This window comes from Hemisphaericaspora subhashii (genome assembly GCF_019202705.1).
Source record: "Hemisphaericaspora subhashii strain CBS 10753 chromosome Unknown scaffold110, whole genome shotgun sequence".
Taxonomy (NCBI): domain Eukaryota; kingdom Fungi; phylum Ascomycota; class Pichiomycetes; order Serinales; family Debaryomycetaceae; genus Hemisphaericaspora; species Hemisphaericaspora subhashii.
Window position 1 is genome coordinate 21,328 of NW_026057287.1, and position 20,861 is coordinate 42,188.

The 20,861-nt window shown below is 35.0% G+C and overlaps 7 protein-coding genes across 7 annotated transcripts; 2 read left to right on the plus strand and 5 right to left on the minus strand. All coding sequences in view use genetic code 12, as the record gives it.

The window, feature by feature from the left end:
• Positions 1–2,651: 2,651 nt before the first annotated feature.
• MET16 (phosphoadenylyl-sulfate reductase (thioredoxin)) lies at positions 2,652–3,437 on the plus strand (the record flags this gene model as incomplete). Its single annotated transcript, XM_049406603.1, has 1 exon — positions 2,652–3,437. The coding sequence occupies one exon, from the start codon at positions 2,652–2,654 to the stop codon at positions 3,435–3,437; it is 786 nt and encodes a 261-aa protein (XP_049263897.1).
• Positions 3,438–3,730: 293 nt separating this feature from the next.
• Positions 3,731–4,939, minus strand: J8A68_002815 (uncharacterized protein; the record flags this gene model as incomplete). Its single annotated transcript, XM_049406604.1, has 1 exon — positions 3,731–4,939. The coding sequence occupies one exon, from the start codon at positions 4,937–4,939 to the stop codon at positions 3,731–3,733; it is 1,209 nt and encodes a 402-aa protein (XP_049263898.1).
• Positions 4,940–5,674: 735 nt separating this feature from the next.
• Positions 5,675–10,543, minus strand: TSC2 (Tsc2p; the record flags this gene model as incomplete). Its single annotated transcript, XM_049406606.1, has 1 exon — positions 5,675–10,543. The coding sequence occupies one exon, from the start codon at positions 10,541–10,543 to the stop codon at positions 5,675–5,677; it is 4,869 nt and encodes a 1,622-aa protein (XP_049263899.1).
• Positions 10,544–10,943: 400 nt separating this feature from the next.
• On the minus strand, positions 10,944–12,707 carry GAP5 (Gap5p; the record flags this gene model as incomplete). Its single annotated transcript, XM_049406607.1, has 1 exon — positions 10,944–12,707. The coding sequence occupies one exon, from the start codon at positions 12,705–12,707 to the stop codon at positions 10,944–10,946; it is 1,764 nt and encodes a 587-aa protein (XP_049263900.1).
• An 820-nt stretch (positions 12,708–13,527) lies between these two features.
• On the minus strand, positions 13,528–14,715 carry J8A68_002818 (uncharacterized protein; the record flags this gene model as incomplete). The annotated part of the gene is made up of 1 exon (XM_049406608.1): positions 13,528–14,715. One exon carries the CDS (start codon positions 14,713–14,715, stop codon positions 13,528–13,530), a length of 1,188 nt encoding a protein of 395 aa, XP_049263901.1.
• A 1,038-nt stretch (positions 14,716–15,753) lies between these two features.
• Positions 15,754–16,647, minus strand: CBR1 (Cbr1p; the record flags this gene model as incomplete). Its single annotated transcript, XM_049406609.1, has 1 exon — positions 15,754–16,647. One exon carries the CDS (start codon positions 16,645–16,647, stop codon positions 15,754–15,756), a length of 894 nt encoding a protein of 297 aa, XP_049263902.1.
• Positions 16,648–17,918: 1,271 nt separating this feature from the next.
• J8A68_002820 (uncharacterized protein) lies at positions 17,919–19,664 on the plus strand (the record flags this gene model as incomplete). Its single annotated transcript, XM_049406610.1, has 1 exon — positions 17,919–19,664. One exon carries the CDS (start codon positions 17,919–17,921, stop codon positions 19,662–19,664), a length of 1,746 nt encoding a protein of 581 aa, XP_049263903.1.
• Between the last annotated feature and the right edge of the window lie 1,197 nt (positions 19,665–20,861).

A 20,861-nucleotide genomic window follows, 5' to 3' on the forward strand; every position in this document is an offset into this window, starting at 1 on the left:
TGAGCAAAATTATCTTCCAATATCAGTCGAATAATAAATAAATCAAAGTTTTAGATATACGCAAAAAAATTTGCAGCAACTCATCATTGGTTCAAGGGTAAGCGAAATAGGCGAGGGCTTAAACTGCAAATTAATATTTCCTACTAAGTCCGAAACTTATATAGCTTGAGAGGGAGAAGGGATCAAGTATTAGATGATGGCAGAGGTTCAACGGGTAGCAAGTCATTTTAGCTAGTGGAGTCGAGTAGACTGTTTCTGGGGGGAGGGGGGGCTCTTCAGAATAAACCAGGGGAACTACCGAACCCCAACCACCAAAAGATAGCGTAAGTCAATCGTTTTATCAAAAAACTATTCAGAAAGTGCGATTTAAGAACACTATATCAGCAATCCAGTTCCGCATAATGTGAATATCTCTATTGAGCCGTTGGCGTCCTTTTGTTTTTCAGAGCAAGACGTAGTAATTTAGTCTGATTGACAACTCTAACAAGATCATGGCCAACATACTCGAACTTTTCACCAGCTATTCTGATATCAAACGCAACTAGATTGAGGAAGGGAAATGAGATGACGTAAAACGTTGTTTGCTTAGGCGATCTCTCTATTGATAAAGGCAACCCAGTCCATTACTTCATACTTATGATGCAAGGGTTTCTGGGTATCTAAAGTTCTTGAGAAACGAAGTCAGAATCTAGCTAATGCACCGCAATTACACCTTTCGAAAGCTTAGGCGGCGAATTTTAATCTTCTTATATTTTCTCCTATACGAATATATACAGTCAAAGTTATGACAGATCTCCTTCAATATAAACTGCCCGCAGCTTGAAAAAAATCGGCCGAAAGCAAACAAGAATATTACAGTTTGAGAAATTTAACCTAATTAGCTTCTCATTGATATCAAGCCATTCATCATAACATTTGCACAATAAATGTAATGATCCCCAATATGTTGTTGATTGTTTTTCCAGAAAGTTTCGAAGCTGATTCGTTCGGCCCTTTGGTTTAGGCTATTTTCAATGCGGATTAAATCATTTTGATAGTTATTTATATCATAGTAAATATCTTCGACCTTTAGCTGATTGTTCATTGGAATGAGAGTATATTCGTTGGGTTTAAAATCAACAATTTTGAACCCAATAAACGTATGGCATTTCTGGCAGTATAGTTCACGTATTAGAATTCTGTCGTTCATGATTTCCATATTATCATCTGTAATAACCGATTCAGATGGCGTTGTATTATTAAATAGAATGCTTCTACAGTTCCTGCATGACAAAGTATAATTTGAGAATGTAGTCGTCGTTGGAAAGGTCAGTGGTGATATTGCGATATCAGATAGCGAGTGAAACTGTTGAGGGATATAATCTTCAATAAAACTAGAATGATGCAAATCCATTATTCCAAGTTAAGCTTTAATTTCCTGTTAAATTTTTAAATGAAATTATGTGCATCTTTGCCTTTATATTTATATCCATTTTTGAAACCTAGCAAGATTCGGTTTACGAAATAAATTTATAATTAATTTGTACAGTAAGTCATCATGCATATTGGGACTATTTTCCAAAAATTTACGAGAAATATTTTTTGACGTTTTGAAAGACTATTTAGTTGTTTACCCATAAAATATAATATTTTTTATGCCTACTTATAACTCAACCTCATTGTAAATTATTGAGGTCATTAAAGCAAGAGAAGAATCCAAGAGGAATTCAACAAGCACTCTGAAAATCGACAAACCCACGAAGCAGTAGGAAGAAAATAATAAGCAAAGAAGAATTAAATTGAATCTGTAATGTTTAACTCACCATTTAACAACTATGGTTCAAATGTACATAATGATAGCTAAATTTACGAACTTTGGCTCCACCTCTTCGGTTTTGAGTAACTTTTAGCGACAGACAAAGGGATTTTTCTTCCATACACATCTCCGTCCGAATCAATGGTTGGCGAAGTATCCATTTCGTGAATAGAAAGTGTCACAACCTAGTGCTAGGTTCTCTTTTGGATGAAACGGAGTAAGCTATCACCTGTCCATTTGATTGGCAAATTAAAACGAATTGCAGCAAACTGCAACGAATTGAAACAGTTCGGTTTTCGTACCTGAACTAAAACAATGGAACTAAAATGCCCCCCCCCCCCAGTTCTATTATGAATAATATCCTAAAATTCGTAAATATGTTCTATGGGAGATCTTCTACTTTGAACGTGCTGGGCTCAGCCCGTTACGTTCTTATTCGTCATTTTAACACTGGATGGGCTTTACGAAGTTTGATCGTGTGAAAAACTTCGTATTTGACATCTTCTGTACATGGGGCTTACAGAACACTGGTTGTTTCAAAGTTTGTAAGTTGACTGGGTCCAGGCAACACTTGTTGTAACTTGGTAGAGTACTTCTAGTTATGAGATGACTATCACGAGAAGCAATCTCTTCCTTTTCAGATTTGTCTGGGAGTTGTTATCCGTTCTCCGAAACTAATTTAAAAACGAACATTACCACACGACCTTTGGATCACGTGCTAAAAAAGTTGCAACATATCACGTGATTTTATCCCATTTTGGAAAATTCCTTGATTAGTTATCAAGTTGGTCCAACATTAATCTCATCTAACCAACTTCTTCTTCGTAAAACGATAGACAATCTTATCCGGAATAAAATGACAGTATCCCCTAGTAGTATCAATATCACTCCCGATCATTTGGATTTCTTAAATGAAAAGCTTCAGTCGTTATCAGCATCTGAAATCATTAGGTGGGCATATTATACTTTTCCAAATTTGTATCAAACTACTGCATTTGGATTAACTGGATTGGTGACAATCGACATAATCTCCAAGTTATCCCAGGAGTTAAACAATGACCATTTAATCGACTTGATCTTTATTGATACCCTTCATCATTTCCCACAAACTTATGATTTAGTTAACAAAGTCGAAACGAAATATAAACCAAAGATTCATGTTTTCAAACCTCGTGATGTCAATACCGAATCCGAATTCACCACTAAATATGGGGATCAACTCTGGGAAACCGATGATTCATACTATGATTTCCTTGTGAAGGTAGATCCAAGTCAACGTGCATATTCGACTCTTGGCGTAAATGCGGTGCTAACCGGTCGTCGTCAATCTCAAGGTGGTGCTCGTGGTAGTTTGAAAATATTAGAAATCGAAGAAACTAGTGGAATAATCAAAATCAACCCATTATGGAATTGGGATTTCGCTCTGGTGAAGGCATATATTGATGAGAACGACGTCCCATACAATGAATTATTGGACTTGGGTTACAAATCGATTGGTGATTGGCATTCCACTGTTCCTGTTGCCGATGGAGAAGATGAGAGAAGTGGAAGATGGAAAGGACAGGCAAAGACTGAATGTGGTATCCATGAAACAAGTAAATTTGCCCAATATTTAAAACAATCTAAGGAATCGAATGTTTAATAGAAAAAGTTAATAGAGTTTGTATTTTAATAGAGACAAATTGTCGTCGATATCTATGGAGCCCTCCGATTAGCCTTGACTAGCTTTTTATATGAAACTGCATAATGACAGATTCCTTTAAACTACATAACACGGGCCCGCAGCCTGTGATCAAACGTCAAAATAAAAATAAATACAATCTATTAAATTAGCATAACCTGCTATGGGGAAACAAAATTACTAATAAATACCTAACAAAGTCATAAATAAACCCACTTCCAAAAACTCCATTTGTTTTTTGTTTAGCAACTTGCTTAGTTGAATAATTTCATTAAATCCCATTTAAATTTAGCCCAATCCTTTTCATTCAATTTGCAATAATCCAAATATATATTCTTAATATCTCTGCAATCGACCTTCGAATTAGTTTTCACAATAGATAATTGATCGTAAATAGTTATCCATTGTAACAATTCAAGTTCTTGTAGTTGAAATACTTCTTCATAAGTGATGATCTTTATACTTTTTGCAATTGGGGGCCTTTGCCTTTGATCTCGCAGTATAGGATGGGGCGTGGCATTTATATAAATATCTGGCTCATCTGTATCGGAGGAGCAATTGCTACTGTATGCTGTAGACAGGGTGGCTAACATTGTGGTTGCTGCAGCAACTGATTTTCCGAGACTAAATAAGGATTCTGATGAAGAAGAAGACGATGTTGATGAACTTGGTTGATTTATTGGAACCGCCAGGGGTCTAAATATTCTAAAATCATTAGATGATATAGGCTTGATTGGATTTCTTGCTACAGTAATACCGGCCACGGGAACCAGCTTAAATTCGTTGGATAAGGTCGCACCAATACTACCTCCGGGGTGCTTTTCCGAAAACATCTTTTTCCTAACAAGTAAATCGCCTTCAAGCATTTCCGAAAGTGCCAAAATGGTAGCGTCTGCTAATATTAAAGACAATGTAGTTGAGACTGTTGGAGCAGGTAACCCATGTATAGAATTTTCATTTAATTCTGAGGGAAGATCGGCATAAATTAGACTTGAAATTTGTGAATGTTGCAGTAATTTTGATATTTTATTACAAGTTAATAAAATTATAGGTAGTTCTGAAGATAAATGAGGTAATAAATTGATCAATTCCGGGGTATTACCACTTGCTGTGACCATAATCAAACAATCCTTGTTATTCTCTATACAACCTAAATCACCATGTAATGCCTCGGATGGATGCAAACTAACTGATTGAATAGATAAAGAATTTAAGGTGGCTACTAATTTATTGGCTATTTTGTATGATTTACCAATACCTGATATTATTATCTTACCCTTTTTGGATTTTATAGTTTCGTACATAGTTATTGTTGATTGTAATAGTTGATTCATCGAATATGATGATTCTAGATTATCATTATATTGTTGGTAAAGATTATTAACAGCCTCATTTTGGAATTTGAGGGTATTGGTTATTGATTCAATGGCTCTCTGTTGAAGAATCGATGGTGGTTGACTCATGATGGAAACGAAAGTGAGCAGATACCAACTTGATAAGTTACACTTTTTCAGGTAAAGTAAATAGTAGTATATGTGGATCTAAAATATATAAAAAAAAAAGAGAGAAGAACATCGATTTTAAATAAAACCGTTTGCGATTTATTTTATATGTATAATATTGTATGGATTAATAATATAATGTGTAACAAAATAATTTTTTTTTTTTTCTTTCTTTTTTTTGTTTTTTTTGTTCTTCGGATATTCTTTTCTCTCGATTACGTAATTGCGGCTGTGAATTTTTCAATTTTTCAAATGCCGATATTCCGATATTTCTTACTATTAACAGATTATACAATTATTGGTTAATAATTGTAACAATACTCTAATGTATGGTAAACAATATTTAATCCACACTTGATATTTCTATCTCTTTATGAACACTATAAGTAATTGTTCAACACAGTTAGCTTCATCCATATTCCCCTCCATCTATCTCCACCTTTTTCCCACGCAAGGCATAAATTCATCCCATTAATTAGTAATGTAAATAAATACTGCCTCTCTCCCTACACAAAGAAACATCCCGCAAAAAAAAGAATTGAAAATTCTTGATTAGTAATCGGGTGTATACAGTACACCATTTTACTCTCTAAATTATCTATAATTATTACTATAAATACTATATTATGTCAAAATTGTCCCCCCCTCTTTTCGCTAAAAGTATATCATTCTTGTGATTGTTTTTGTCAGCAATACTTATGAAGTATAAGAATTGAATTCAACCAATTGATATAATTCATTCAAAGTTTCATTTGGACTAAATGTATAGTCATTGTATATTTCTTTGTTACTATTAATAATCCCACTAGCATTAAGGGCATTACTATTACCGGTTGTACTTGGAGGAACTGTGCCACTATTGACACCGCCACTTCCACTCAATTGTTCAAAGAGTGACTGAGCAGTCATTAATCCATTAGAAGATTTATCTTGATAATCACTTGTGAATTGTTGTTGTTCCTTAATCTCTTCTTCTTTCTTTAAACTCTCCTGATAATTCTCTTGAGCTTTTTTCTTTAATGTCTGTAATTGTTTAACCCTTTGGGCCCAATTAGATGTATATGATGTTCCTGGATTATTATGCCAAACTGTAGCAAATTCATTAGCAAGTATAACTAAATTCCTAATAAAATTAGGTAATTTATCTTGACTAATGATTTTGAAATGACATGTTGCAAATATTGCTGGAACTCCAGATCTTCTAAACGTTTTAACTTTGAAAAATTTTATATCTTTCTTGAGGTTGTCATCATCTCCTTCAATTGTAATATTTTTAGATATAGCATAAGGTGATATAACAACACTTAAGAAATTAAATTGACTCTTAATTAAATTGAAATTAAATTCCTTATCTGATTCATCAAAAAATACATTAACGTAATTATTCCCAATATGCCTTTTCTTTAAATCAATCGACCTCTGTACTTCTCCAGCATCCTCGTCAAGATCGTTTTCTTCAGTATTATTCATCATGGTTGTTATATGAAAAATGACTTGACTAGTCTTATCTCGCCAATATCTGGTAAATTCACCATCTACGTCATTCTCCGTATCTAATCCGCCAACATATACACTCTTATTATTTTTCAATTTAATCAACTGACCAATCTTACTTAAAAACAATTGATAATCTTTCGAACCAACTTTATTTCTCAATACTTCATTCTCTTGAGTTTGTCCTTTGCCAATATAGACTATACCAACCTTGTGGAATTCAACTCCTGGGATCCGATCAAGTACCGCTAAAGCTCTCAACACAATTGAATCCTCAATGATAGGAATAGGTTTATGTTTTTTATCCATATTATTATCATACAATTGTAATAAAAAGTAATTTGGATGATGTACAACTCCTTTAGTAACTGCATCTTCACCATTTAATTGCACTTTTAATCTAGTCATTCCTGTGGGCCTTCTGATTATAATATTGCTATCACCATTAGCTTGATCAGTTTCAATACTAAGAATCGAACAATCACCAATTATCCATCGATTCAAAATTGTTTCTCTCTTTTCAACATCATAATTACCTGTAGTACCACTATTCATTATCAATGACAAGGGTACATTACTATACGTGAAACGAACTATGAAATCCAAAAACCCTCTCGTTTGTTCATCTAATAAAGTCGATTTGTTTTGACAAGAAATCAAATTCTTAACAATAAAAGAGGATAGTTTCTTTCTATCATAGACATTTATCTTTAGAAACCAATTGGCAATCACATTATAAGCCATCATACGAATATATTGGGATAATATATTTATCACCCCAATCTGTTGTTGTTGTTGCGTCAGTGGGGTTTGTTCAACCTCCGCATCGACTCCGTGTGTCTGAATAAACGATATATTCTCTTCCGGGGCAGTTGAGTCAATTTGTAACTTTCTGATCTGGGCATCATTGGCATATTCGATATACTTAAATGCAATCCCGAACACACGTTTAAATTCTTCCATGGTAAAATTTGATGTCAAGGTTGGTAAATGGATCAAACTCATTAAGAATTCCAATGTATGTGTACTGGCATATACTGATGTAACTCTTGTTTGTAATTTGGTCAAAATTAATCCAAGATATTTCTTGATTGACATTGGGATCTCATAACAACAAACCGTCAAGATATTAATACACGGAATCGCCGTCTTTTCCCATGAACTCAATCCAAATATTAAACTATTCACAATTTGATCCTCGTCAAATTTGGAAAATCGGTCATGATATCCAATTAAGGCTGAAAGACTCCGAACAAATGCAACTTGTAAATCACCTTTTGTCATCTCGGATCCACCAACCGCTGCAGGCAAAACTAATTGAGATGGTAAATTCAAAGTTAATTGTTCACAAATTACCTTCCTCAATTCAACAATCTCTTCTTCACAATGCATAAATAAATTCATATTGGATAATTGGGTACATAAATGACCCCATACATAGGAATAACATTCCCAGCTAATAAATGTTTGCATCACCTTCAATGCCAATCTAATCCAAGCTCGAATATCAATATAATATTTGCCAATTTCCGAATAATTATCTTCATTCAATTTAAGTAATAACTTCTTGTTAGGTTTATTGAAACAATCTTCTCGCAAATAAGATACATGTTCAGGATATGACCATTTGTAACTATCCAATTGTGGAGTGTTGGCAGCGTCACGTTTGAATGCAGATGCTAATCCCATCATATCACTTGGTTGAGTAACATACACGTAGAATTCTTTAGTGACACGAATCCTAACAAACAATTTACATAATATTAACAAAATGTTGGAATTGTTAGCTGAATTGGAACATTTCTCGGCAACTGAAATCAATAGATCAAATGTTTCCAGAGCTCTTTCTGGATTTTCAATGCAACATTTTAAAAATACTAATATTAATCCTTTGGTAATAGTTTCCAAAAATTTCTTACTGGTCTGATTGGCGGAATTATTGGTAGATGATGCTTGGGAACTTATGGATACAAAACTTCGGGAATAAATGGATTCTGGTTTTGTGACGGGTCTTTTCTCGATATATAATGGAATAATAATACCCATTAATTGTCTGAAAACAGGAGTTGGTGATTGTAAACATACATATGAAAACACTTCGTCAATTAAATAGTTCAATACAGATTCATCTGTTTCTCGTTTGGAACGTTTAAAAATATCAATAATCAAATCATAATTCACATCCAGACTAGCAAAGATTGAATTTGAAATCCGTAATCCATTCAACATAACTTCCAAACATTTTATTCTGACTTCCAGTATCGCGTCATCCTGTTCCTCGCCTTCATCATAATCATAGTAAAAACAATTCAAAATCTTCAAACAATTATCCTTCCAAAATGGACTCAACAAAGAGCATAATTTCTCCTCTTCATAATACTTCAATACAAATAACCTCAGTCCTGCAGGTATATCGAAACTATTATACAAGAAGAACAGAATCAACTTATCTTTAGGAGTCGGCAATTCATGATTTTCATACAACAGTTGTAACGAATCACATATTGATTCGATATACCTTTTATCCAGATGATTATTCACCTTTAAACTCTTTAAGATATCATAAATGGAACAATTATTAGAATACCACATTTGGAATGGCAAAATCTTCTCAAATGAATCCGTGAATCGAATACCGAAGTTATCAAAATACGATTCTTTGGCTAATAGCTTATCCATGCTTCGTAAATATGCCGTATTTATCATTGGAATATTATACGAAAGTGCGACTTTTGAAGCTCGAATGATTTTAAAGTAATTATATTCTATTGATATGGAGTTGATTGTAGAAGTTGTGTTAGCTTCAATAGCATTCTGGAGGTGTAGTTTGTGAATGAGCTGAAATGAACCAATACAGGAATAAATAGGTGAATTTTCAGGGGCTATAGGGAATTGGTATTGTTGCTGTCGGTGATGCTGTTGATAATCCGACTGGCTTTGATTTCTTCGATATCGTTGTAGATCTGGATTTGCAATATTTTCACATAGGTTTTTTATAACTAGGTTAAATGTCTCATCTTGAGTTAAATTCATGACTGATTCCCAAACTATATCATTTAGCAGGTTATCAATACCTGATCCCAAGATTGAAGATAATAATTTTAGAATCCTACCAAAATTATCCGAGGGGAAATTCCCGAATATAAACATTGCATTTAAAACTCCAACAACTGAGTACAAAATCAGTTTATTCATCGTCACATTTCCAATTTTGGTTACATAATAAATTATGGAATTAACTAATGATTCATTTAAGGTTGTATAATTATAGCGTAAACAATTCTTCACGTATTCTAATAATTCAATTAAATTAGAAAACTCATCATCTGTACTTTTTAACTCAGCATCTCGTTCCTCGGACTCAAATTTATACTTCCTTGCCGAGGAACTCATCACACTCAAACTTGCTTCTAAAAATCCATCCAATCTACGTTTATCATCGTCATATATTAAGAAATCATGAACATTTATTCCATTATCAGTTAATACCAGTACCGTCTCTAAAAATAAATCAAAATCTGGATCCATATTCTTGGAAATAGTATGTTTGCAATATCTAATTACATCATTGAAATAATTCAGTCTTGTCCCAATAACACCATTTCCACTACCTACATTACCACTACTGCTGCTACCACCTTTGTCATTTTTCACACATTCAACTAATAATTTCAATGTCAGCCTCCTAAGTCTACTACTACCGGAAGAATTCGTAGGATTGGCATAATCGCGTACAAAATACCAGATTTCAGCTAGGGATGAAGATACATTATATTTGGCAACACATTCAATAACACGTTCCATTGTCGAAACTTTGGTTGAATTGCTGACACCATTATTGGGTTGCAATTGTTGTAAAAGTGATTGAAGTTCTTGAACAACATCGCTTCCTCCTCCGCTAACACCAATCCCTACAATAGTTGGATTTATTAATACCGGGACTCTTTTAGTCGTGTTTATAGTACTGGTCTTCGACGGTGAGTGAGCAGCATGGGTAGAAGACTGTTTAAAAGACTTGGTTATTGATTTGAATACACTACTTATACCCGTATTAGGATGGTGCGTTGACATTTACTTTCTTTATAAAGTGGTTTTAAATGATTGACTGATTTTTGATAAGACAGATTTTAATCGTTTAGATAAGATAACCCAATTTATTATTTAAATTTTTTTTTTTGTCGATAATGGTGGAAGGTTTTGGCGGTGAGAATTGAATGGAAGAATTTTTTCACCTCCTCTGACGAATCTTCACCAAATAAATTTTGTTGTGAGATATAGGTAGAGATGCATCTACTTGGATCTCATTCTGTTGCGATGTTACTGATCGGTATAGTGAGTTTAATCTGCCGTGTTGTATGTGGTGTAGTTTCCTTCTAGGTCGTAGGCTACAGCAGAAACGAAAATCAGGCTGTATGGAATATTCCATGAAATAATGCATAATCTATTAAAATAAGTCTATATAATACTAACGTTAACACCAATAGTTATATACTCTAAACCACCACGGCTTAGATCTCAAGATTTCTCTTTCCTCTGCCAATTCTTGTTTCAAAGCTTCCAAATCAGTTTCTCTTCTTCCAGAATCAATATCAATATCTTTAGCTCTAATAAATAAGATCCAATTACGTCTCCAAATCTTATGACCAATATAAAAGACAATCAAAATAACAAAACCTAAATAACTAGCAAAGAAACCTTGCGCACTCGAAGCTTCTCCTAATGGGAAAATGGCCAACCAAAATTCAGCAATCAAAACAAGAGAATTTAAGATAACACCAAACCAAGATCCAATAACACCAGTTTGTGAAGTAAAGGCCAACTCATCTGTGTTTCTTCCGTTGTACTTTAAAGCAGTTCTAAATCTAATATGTGCCAAACAAATTGAAAGCCATGTGAAAATTGAACTTAAACCAGAAATAGCCAATAACCAAGTGAAAACTTCATCTTGTTTCCCACAGGCAGCAATGAAACTTAATAATCCAAATACATTAGTGATCATAATGGCAACTAATGGACGACCAGCACGGTCAACATATCCACAAATCTTTGGAGCTAATCCTTGCTCAGCTAAAGCAACAAGTGTTCTAGAAGTGGCATAGACGGATGAAGATCCAACAGAGATTACCGAGATCAAAATAACAGCATTCATAACTGATGGCAATCCACCGATTCCACCATCTCTAATAGCAATAACGAATGGAGAGGCAGATACGCCTGAGGCTCCTAATAAGTTTTCGTTGTCATATGGAACCAAGAATGTAATCAAAGTTAAACTAACCATGTAAAACATCAAAATTCTCCAAAAGACTTGCTTAGTAGCTTTAGGTAAGGATTTTCTAGGTTGATCAGCTTCTGCCGCAGTTAATCCGACTAATTCAGTTCCAGCAAAAGAAAATGCAGCAGTAATAAAGACACTGGCAACACCTTTGAATCCATTTGCAAATGGGCCAGGTTTATGCCAATACTCAGCACCATGGTGGTGTCCGTTTGGACCTCCACCAGCTGCCAACACAATCAGCACAATAATGAACCCAATAACAGCCAAGACTTTCAAGAAAGAAAATGTAAATTCAGCTTCACCATAAGCTCTGACACCGAAAAAGTTAATTGAAATAACAACCACATAAAAGATTAAAACCCACACATCAGGATTAATTGATGTGTTCCAGTACTGCATTGTCATCAGCCCTGCCACTAATTCAAGAGGAAGCAACACAAGGTATTGTAAGAAATAATTCCAAGCAACAGCAAAACCCACACTTGGGTCAATAAATCTACTAGCATAAACATTAAAAGATCCACTAATGGGGAAAGTTACGGCCAATTCCGCCATGGCTTGAATTGTACATAAAATGGCTACACCTGAAATAGACCATGCAATTAAAAGACCTGCTGGTCCACCGGTATTCAAAGCAGACCCAGTCCCAACTAATAATCCTGACCCAATAGACGAAGCAATTGCAATCATTTGAAGATGACGATTCTTCAATTTACGGTGAAGGTTGGAACTGGAGGTATTAAGGTTAATACGTTGGATATCAGTTAATTCTTCATCATCCTTATAACTGGGACTAGCAAGCTTTTCATATTCAACAGCTGGTTTAAAGGAGTCCTTGAATGATTGCCATCTACCTTGTTGTGGTTGTGTATAAGGTGATGTGGTAGAGGTATTAGTTGTTGTTAGTTGATATTCTTGGGAGGTTTTACCCTTGGTAATAAAGTCCTCTTTAAACATTATGCATTAAGAGAGGGGGGGCTTGTTTTAATTGAGTGAAAAAGGAAGGGGGGGTAAGATGATAAGGAACGAGAAGATTGTGTTATTTCGATTTTGTTATGGGCAGCAGATGAAATCTTTTATATAACGGCATTAAAAAAAATTTTTTGCAGTTAAGGAACCCTAAGCTTCGATGGGAATAAAAAATAATTAGAAAAATCTCGTAAATTTAATTTCTTTTTTTTCTGATTGCCTTGAATATTACTGACTCTGTCAAAATGAATCACGGCGATGTAAATCCCCCTTTCTTTCCACGCATCAGATTGCAGAATCCCCCCCTGTTGGGAGATGTATTGCAAATAGAGGGATAAGACCATTGTAATTGCTTTTCTCAGCTGTCTACTTCTAATGATTAACCTTGGTCCATTTCAGTAAAATGAGAAAATCAATGAATTGCTGTCAATATTTCTTTTTGCTTGCAACCTTCTGGAAAAACAACTTGATGGCCATGGCCCCTAACTAAAAGAAACAAAAGAGCAAATTCTGTTTACCTCGCTGAATTCTTAACTTAAAAGCTGTTTACCTCACTTTGAATTCTTAACTTAATTCAGGGGCTGATCGACAGGTCCTGGGTGAATACACTGCTGCATTACTGCCCCTTGCGTGACTTACTGTAGGAAAAATACTCTTCAGTTGCTTTTTTTGGAAGCTTTCTTACTCCCCTTTGTCGGGTCAATTTGCACCCTTTTGTTCCATTAAGCAATTAATTTATTAAACATTAAATAATTAAATATATAATTCTATTTCATTATGGATGATTTATCAAAAAAAAAAGGCTCTCTCAACCATAAATCAAGTCCACTATAAAACATAATCCACCACCCCAAGTAACCCTTTGTAAACCATTCCTTATCCATTTTGGTTTTACATTAATAAACATATTCCCGCAATTATAACCTTCACTTTCAACCCCTATACCCCATTTAATATTTTCTCTAACATTACATCCATCCCAGAAATTCCACCATTTATGTCTTTCACATGGTTTTAATCTCATTAAATTTTTCATCAAAGGTCCTAATGGACCATCTATATACTTAGTACCACCAATGAAACTATAAGACTGTCTTGGGTCATTGTCATCTAACTTCATATCTCCCCAATGACCAGAATATGACAACCAATTGCCATATTCCAATTCTCTACCTGAATGTTTCAGATTAGCATTCTTTGTTGTAGGATAAATTCTTTTCCCATCAAAAGTATACCCCAAATAATTCTTCAGTGGATTCCATAATGGTCCACGATCAGTAAAATCACTTAATATTCCATAGGGTAAATCATGAGGATGTTGTCCTACACTTGGATAATTAGCATGAGTTCCTCTAGCACTAAATATAACTGGATGATTACTATCATCATATTTCTCTAAATTATGATAATAAAATGCCCCTCCACCACCATGGGCCGACATCCAGACAATAATTGGTTCACCTTTATAAAAACGAACCAAAGAATGTTCCCAATCACCAACATGATTTCCATATGGACCTTGCCCCATTACGAATGGACCAAGGTTGAATGAATAGAAATAGAACCAATATGCATCTATCCAACCATTCCCCTTATCGACTACAATCAAGGTTGCTGGTGCATCTTTAATCTCACCATTAACGAGATTTGGTTTATTTTTCAAACCAGTGATCCATTCTGGATTTTTAGTGAAATCTTGTAATGAACTAAGATAAATATCTTGAGATTTAGGTAATTTACCAAGCTTCTTCAAGGTAAGATTATCAGCAATAATAGTACCGTTTCCATAAGTAGCATTGAAATTTGTGACGTACTGTTGGATGTCATAAGGGAGATAACGCTCTTCACTATAAAGATAAACCACAGGACAATAATCAAGTACGTATTGAGGTATTTCTCCATCTTTAAGGGTACGTTGTTTTAACTGTGGGAACGAAATGATAGGAGGATAATCTTTATATTTAAGTGGGTCTTTTAAGATATTGTTAATATGCATTTCCCTATCGGAGTCATGTTGTATTGTGTTTATTATGAAGTTATCTTCTACATTAAACGATGAAATGGATGCAGTTGCTATTGATTGAAAGGCAACTAGTAGAAGAAGTAGTAAATCAATGTGTAGTACTAACATGGTTGCTAGCTGCTTGTTCTTGTTTTTGTTGTTGTTCTCGTTGTTGTTGTTGTTTGTATATAACTTATAAGTTAGAATACCGATACCATATAAATAAGAAGAAGAAGAAAGCAAAAGTGTGTTGCTTAAATTAAGTTGTTTTATATGAGGGGGATGGTTTGATCGGATAAAAAATCGATCACGTTTTTAAATGGATAAAATCTCACCGTGCGATTGGATTATATGCAGGACTATCCGGATTTCTTGGTCATACGTACACGGTTATAAATTGACAATTGAAATTCACATCAGCCAATGCAACCATTATGACGTACAATACACACTTGGAGATATGTCAAGTTAATAACTTTGTAGAACTAACACTTCTAAGGGTTTGAAAATCGATTAATTTGTAATGTTGGGCTCAAGCAAGCAATCAAATGTGGTCAACCAATACATAAACATGCAGGAGAATGCCATTGAATCAAAAGAAGATAGTAATCACTTGTTTATGGATCTCTTATTCCAATGGTCGTATCGAGATCTGACCGCGTGTTGTTATAGTCCAGTTTTTACAACACAACAACCGCAACAGGGGGGGACCGGTTCTAGAATTATAATTAAGAATTTATTTTTTCTTCTCTCGTTTACGCATAGCTACAACAGAGAACAATGAACGATCGGTAAAGGAACGGCAATACGATTAGATTTTAGATATACACATAGCCTCAGCTCATTTTTGCAATCTACACTTGTCATCATTTCCCCCTATTCTATGTGAACCAGTTATCTAGACAATTTACATTACAATAAGTATATTCACTTCTGTCTAACTAAGATTCTATACACTATACATAAATTTATTGTTTCCTAAGAAATCTATTCAGACTGATTGTTCAATCTGCTAAAATTAATTAGTTTCCTTTAGAAAACGAAAATTTGATCACCTAATTTACTGACTGGTTTAGCCTTTGCGAATCCTAAACAAACAGCAGCCTTCTTCATAGCACTAATCATTGGTGGTGGACCACACAACAATAAATTCAGGTCATCGCTTGGGCCAGGTAAGCACTTCTTCATTAATTCAGGAGTAACGAATCCAATAGATCCCTTCCAATGATCACCTGCTTCATTCAAAACATAATGAATTGAAAATTGTTCAGGTTTAACTTGTTGTAATTTTTCTAATTCTTCTCTTAATAAAATATCATTTTCAGTTACATTGGCATAAAGTAAACTAATTTTGGTTTTATCTTCAGGATTATTCAAGATAGCAGTTATGATCTGATACATTGGTGCAATACCAGTTCCACCAGCAATCATCCCGAATGAAGAAACCATGTTTGGAGTATATTTGAAGAACCCCTTTGGACCCCTAATGTCAATCATATCACCAATCTTCTTTTCAGCAACAAATTTGGAAATGTTACCATTTTCATAAGTCTTAATTAATAAATCAAAATGACCAAGGGTATCATCATTTGTAATTGGAGTATAAGATCTAACGATTTCTTTTTCATTAATGGTAGCACCAATAGAAATATGTTGACCAATAGGCAAACCCAATTTATCACTTGATTTAGGTAATCCGAACCTATAGATAGAAGAATTATGAGTAACTTTAATCTTTTCAATTAAAGGAAACTTTTTAAATTCTTCAGGATTTAAAATAGGTTGAGATGTATTATTCTTTCTTGATAATTGAAGGAAATAATAAGCTACTATTGATGAAATGAATGTGAAAACACTGGCAAATACAATCAAAGGATTGGCCTCGGATTCAACTACTGCACGAGTAACTCCTTCTGCTGTGGACATCTTGTTCTTCTTTACTGTGGATTGATTAAGGGGTTAAAGAAGAGAAGAAAGAGAAAAACAACAAATTTTTTTCTATGAAAAATAAAAATAAAATCCGTTGGGTTTTTTTTTTCCTAAATCAAAAAATCAGATGGTTTTGAAAAATAAAATATTTTTTAAGTCCAAACAGGAGTTAAGAGAAAAAAAAAAGAAATCTGGAAAATTTATTATTTTTATACGATCGAGTGTTCCATCTTCCCCTTCTCTGTATGATTAGAACTGTAGCACTGGCTCGCGCTAAAAGGGAAAACAGGTTGCAAAATTTCATATGACTTTTTATATAGGATATGGATTACTAGTTCCAGGTTTTGATTATCTCGGAATAAGCACTTTCTATTCTACCCTCTGGAGGGAATGGCTACCGTACTAGTCTTTCTCTAAGTCCGAAAACGGATTATCAGGTTGATAAAAAGGACCATATTATCAGTAACTAATACTTGTCAGGTTTATGTTTCCAGAAAACCACAAGGGAAAAACTTAGTCCATCCCACCATCAATTCTCAGAATAAAAACCAGACCTACAGGTACAAAGTATAGGGGGCTAAATGCTATCATCTTGTTCTTGTGGAGTATAGTCTTACGGGTGCGAAGAGAGACGAGAGGTATTGAGAGATCGCTACCCATTCACTCGTTGTCTATTCACTTTGGGAAACTAACGTAAAGAAAACGAGTTCTTGCGTTGGCTTCGGTACTAGCCCTTAAATCCCGTTGTGATCATCATTCAAAACGGTAGTAGAAGCGAGAAGTTAATTTGCAACCACAACTACAACGCAAGAGCATCTCATATATATATTCACAGAGGACGTCTTTATATATTTAAGGTTAGATTCAAGGTCAGATATCGTTGTATCAGATCAATCCAAGAAATCGCTACAGGGATAGTGAACTGTATGGATTGGAGAGATAGTCTATGTTGCTTCATTTTTCGCACCCAGATGCCTTGCACGATCCAGAGTGGTGATTACCAAAAGTACAAATTATATTCAAGTAGTGGAATGCATCTTCTACATTGTTCAACACTTCCAGATATATCGATATCGCGCTAAATATAATCGATCTTAAGTCTAGGCGACCGAGAACCCCGTTCTCAAGAATTTTTTAACCCGGGCGGAATAAATTTCCTATTTAGGATGAGTTACTGGTTTGAAAGGATTTGCTGATAAGAAAGGGTGACTCAACCTCGATTGAAATTTGGAAATGAATTGAATTTATTCTCAAGTAAATTTACTATCATGTTGAGTCAGTTGTTTTCGTGGGGTTACAGTTACATCTATCATCATCCCTACCAATCCCAGCTTCTTGTAATAACATCACTTCTTATCTATTATTATGTCATCGTTCCATTTTTGATTTCTCCCCTACGTCATATCCCAGGGCCATATTCGCACCGAGTCAGTTATATTCCTTCCTTAAATGCCCAAAGACGAGGTACTTGGACAGAAGAAGTTTACAAATTACATTTAAGACATGGCAAAGTGGTTATATTATCTCCCAATGAAATAAGTGTAAATGATGATCCCAAATTTATAACTGACATTTATACCAAAAACTTCCCCAAATCTAAATTTTATGAAAATTTTAGGAATCATGGGTTTAAAGATAATATATTTGCCAGTTTGGAAAATGATCGACATTTGGGGTATAAGAAACTTATTATGGGTTTATATAGCAAGTCAGCTATAATGTCAAAAAGTAACAATACTAGAGAGATTCTAATTGAAACAACAAAAAACTTGGTTAGTGCCGTGTATAAAAGTTCCGTCGTTGCTAGTGAACCAGACTACTTTAATGCTACTTCTAGAATGAATCCTCATGGAAAGGGAAGATCAGAACCTGGTTGGTTTAACAAAGATCAAAAGTCAACTAATCTAGGTATTGACGTTTATACCCTCTTTGGATCCCTTGCAATGGACGTAGTGTCCCAGTTTGAATTAGGAATCCAAAACGGAACCAATCTTTTACTCGAGCCTCAAGAAAGACATATAGTGGTCAGTCATAGACTAGTTTCTAGCATGGGTTTCTGGACAACCCTAATGCCGAGATTCTGGGATTGGGCAGCCGATAGATCAATACTACAAGCAGCAAAAGATATTCTCCAATTTGAATTGGGATTGTATCGTATTGCAGAGCAAAATATTGCTAATAATGGTAAGAATCCGACTACTTTTGAAGCCTTGAAGAAAAGTGGACTCAAAGGCGAATACGCCTATTCCTTCTTGACTGATAACATCTTTGCTGGGCATGAAACAACGGCAATCCAGCTTTCATATCTATGTTACGAGTTATCCCGTCCTGGAAACCTCTCCAAACAAACAAGGTTAAAGCAAGAACTCTTTGAAACCTTTGGTAAACCAGCATCGTTGGATTCTATTATTGACGATTTGGAAATTGTTGATAAACTACCCTACCTAAATGCACTTCGTGATGAGAATTCAAGAGTACATACATCCATCCCAGGTGCTGAGCCACGGGTTGTACCTAAACCATACCTATTGGATTTAGAAAATGGAAAATCGATTGCTATCCCCGTGGGGACCGTTATATCATGTCTACCCTATGCAATGCATCGTCTGTCCGCCATATTCCCAGACCCAGATCGGTTCATACCTGAACGTTGGTTGTCATATGAACATGAATCCGAACAAAATTATAAAGAAAGGATAAAACTACAACAAAAATATATGATGCCCTTTGGTAAAGGTATCAGAATGTGTCTTGGGATGAACTTGGCACTTATTGAGATGAAATTAGTAATTGCAAATCTTTATTGGCATTTTAATTCGCGGATCGATCCTAATTGGTGCGAAGTAGTCACGGCAATCAGTGAAGAACCTGGGCTAGACCCTGCGCCACTTAGTTTGGGGTCGAGAAATGTAGGGGACAATAGAACTGACGAAGAGAAGATGACAATGTATGATTCTTATACTCTGAGACCAGTCAATGAAGAGTGTTGGTTAGAATGGTACCTCGATAAGTAGCTTTATGTAGTTTATGTCTGTAAATTCGTATTTGGGGATGTAGATCTACAAATAAGCTTAAATCCTAGACAATTTTCTGCTCTCTGAGGAAATGAGTAGGGATATCAGATCCATATATATTCTATTCCTATTCCTATCCGCGGGCTTCAAATATCACCGAAGACTGTTAGTGCTGGTATCGCTCTTGGTACCCTTGCTTAGGTATCGTCAAGAATACCCCGATAGAAGGTTGGTATATAATACAATGTGTAAGTGAAAATTCCAAATTACCGTGTATTCTGAAACTTTTTCTCCTCATGGTTCATACTTGTAAGTGCTTGAGTTGTTGAGGTGTTAGCATTTTGTACGTTGCATTGCTGTGCTTTCCGCTTAGGCCTTGCTTTCAGAGAACCTTACCACAACTAGATGTACTATAACAGTATCTGGATTAAGGTTGTCGCAATACCAAGTTCTTAGTTCTCCTTTGATAATAGGCAACTTGGGTTATTCAAGTTCTTCCGAATGCTGAAGAATTGCATTTCTATTCTGGTCTGATTCATGCGCTGACTTGGGCTGTTGATTCGTCATCATGCCGTTGGGAATCAGGAATGGAGGAACAGTCGGTCTGCTACATAACCAACTGTTCCTTGTTGAACTCCCACTTATATTAGCTTGCTTCAAAATCTACTGATGGAAGTGGAATTACCTGTCCGGAATCACAGCTGTTAGCAAGCCTAATCTATTAATAGCCTTGTATTGACGAACTGTAGTAATATAAACAACAGCTCATCTTGTTTGTTTTGCGCCAGCGCAAACTTACTTGATATAACTGCAAAGTGATCGGAACGGCATGAATAACCAATTGCTACTTAGCTATTCTGCTGCTCGTAACACAAATTATCTTCGTGGCAATTGGCATATCAATTAATTAATCGCGCATAACAAACACTTGGGTTATTCTTTCCCAACATTCGCTCAGATCCTCCACAGGGACACCACGGCGTTTCACCCCCACAAACAAACTTTCATAAAACAAGCTTTAAATTTAGTATACACGGAAACAAGCTTTAAATTTAGTATTCTCGGACAATAGCTCTCATTAAACAGGTAATAAATTGCTATAGCGGAAAAAAGCTTAGCTCGCTTATACTTTAGTCGTGAAACATAAACTACACTGGTTATGACTCGCTACGATAATATACACCCCCCTTTCCCATT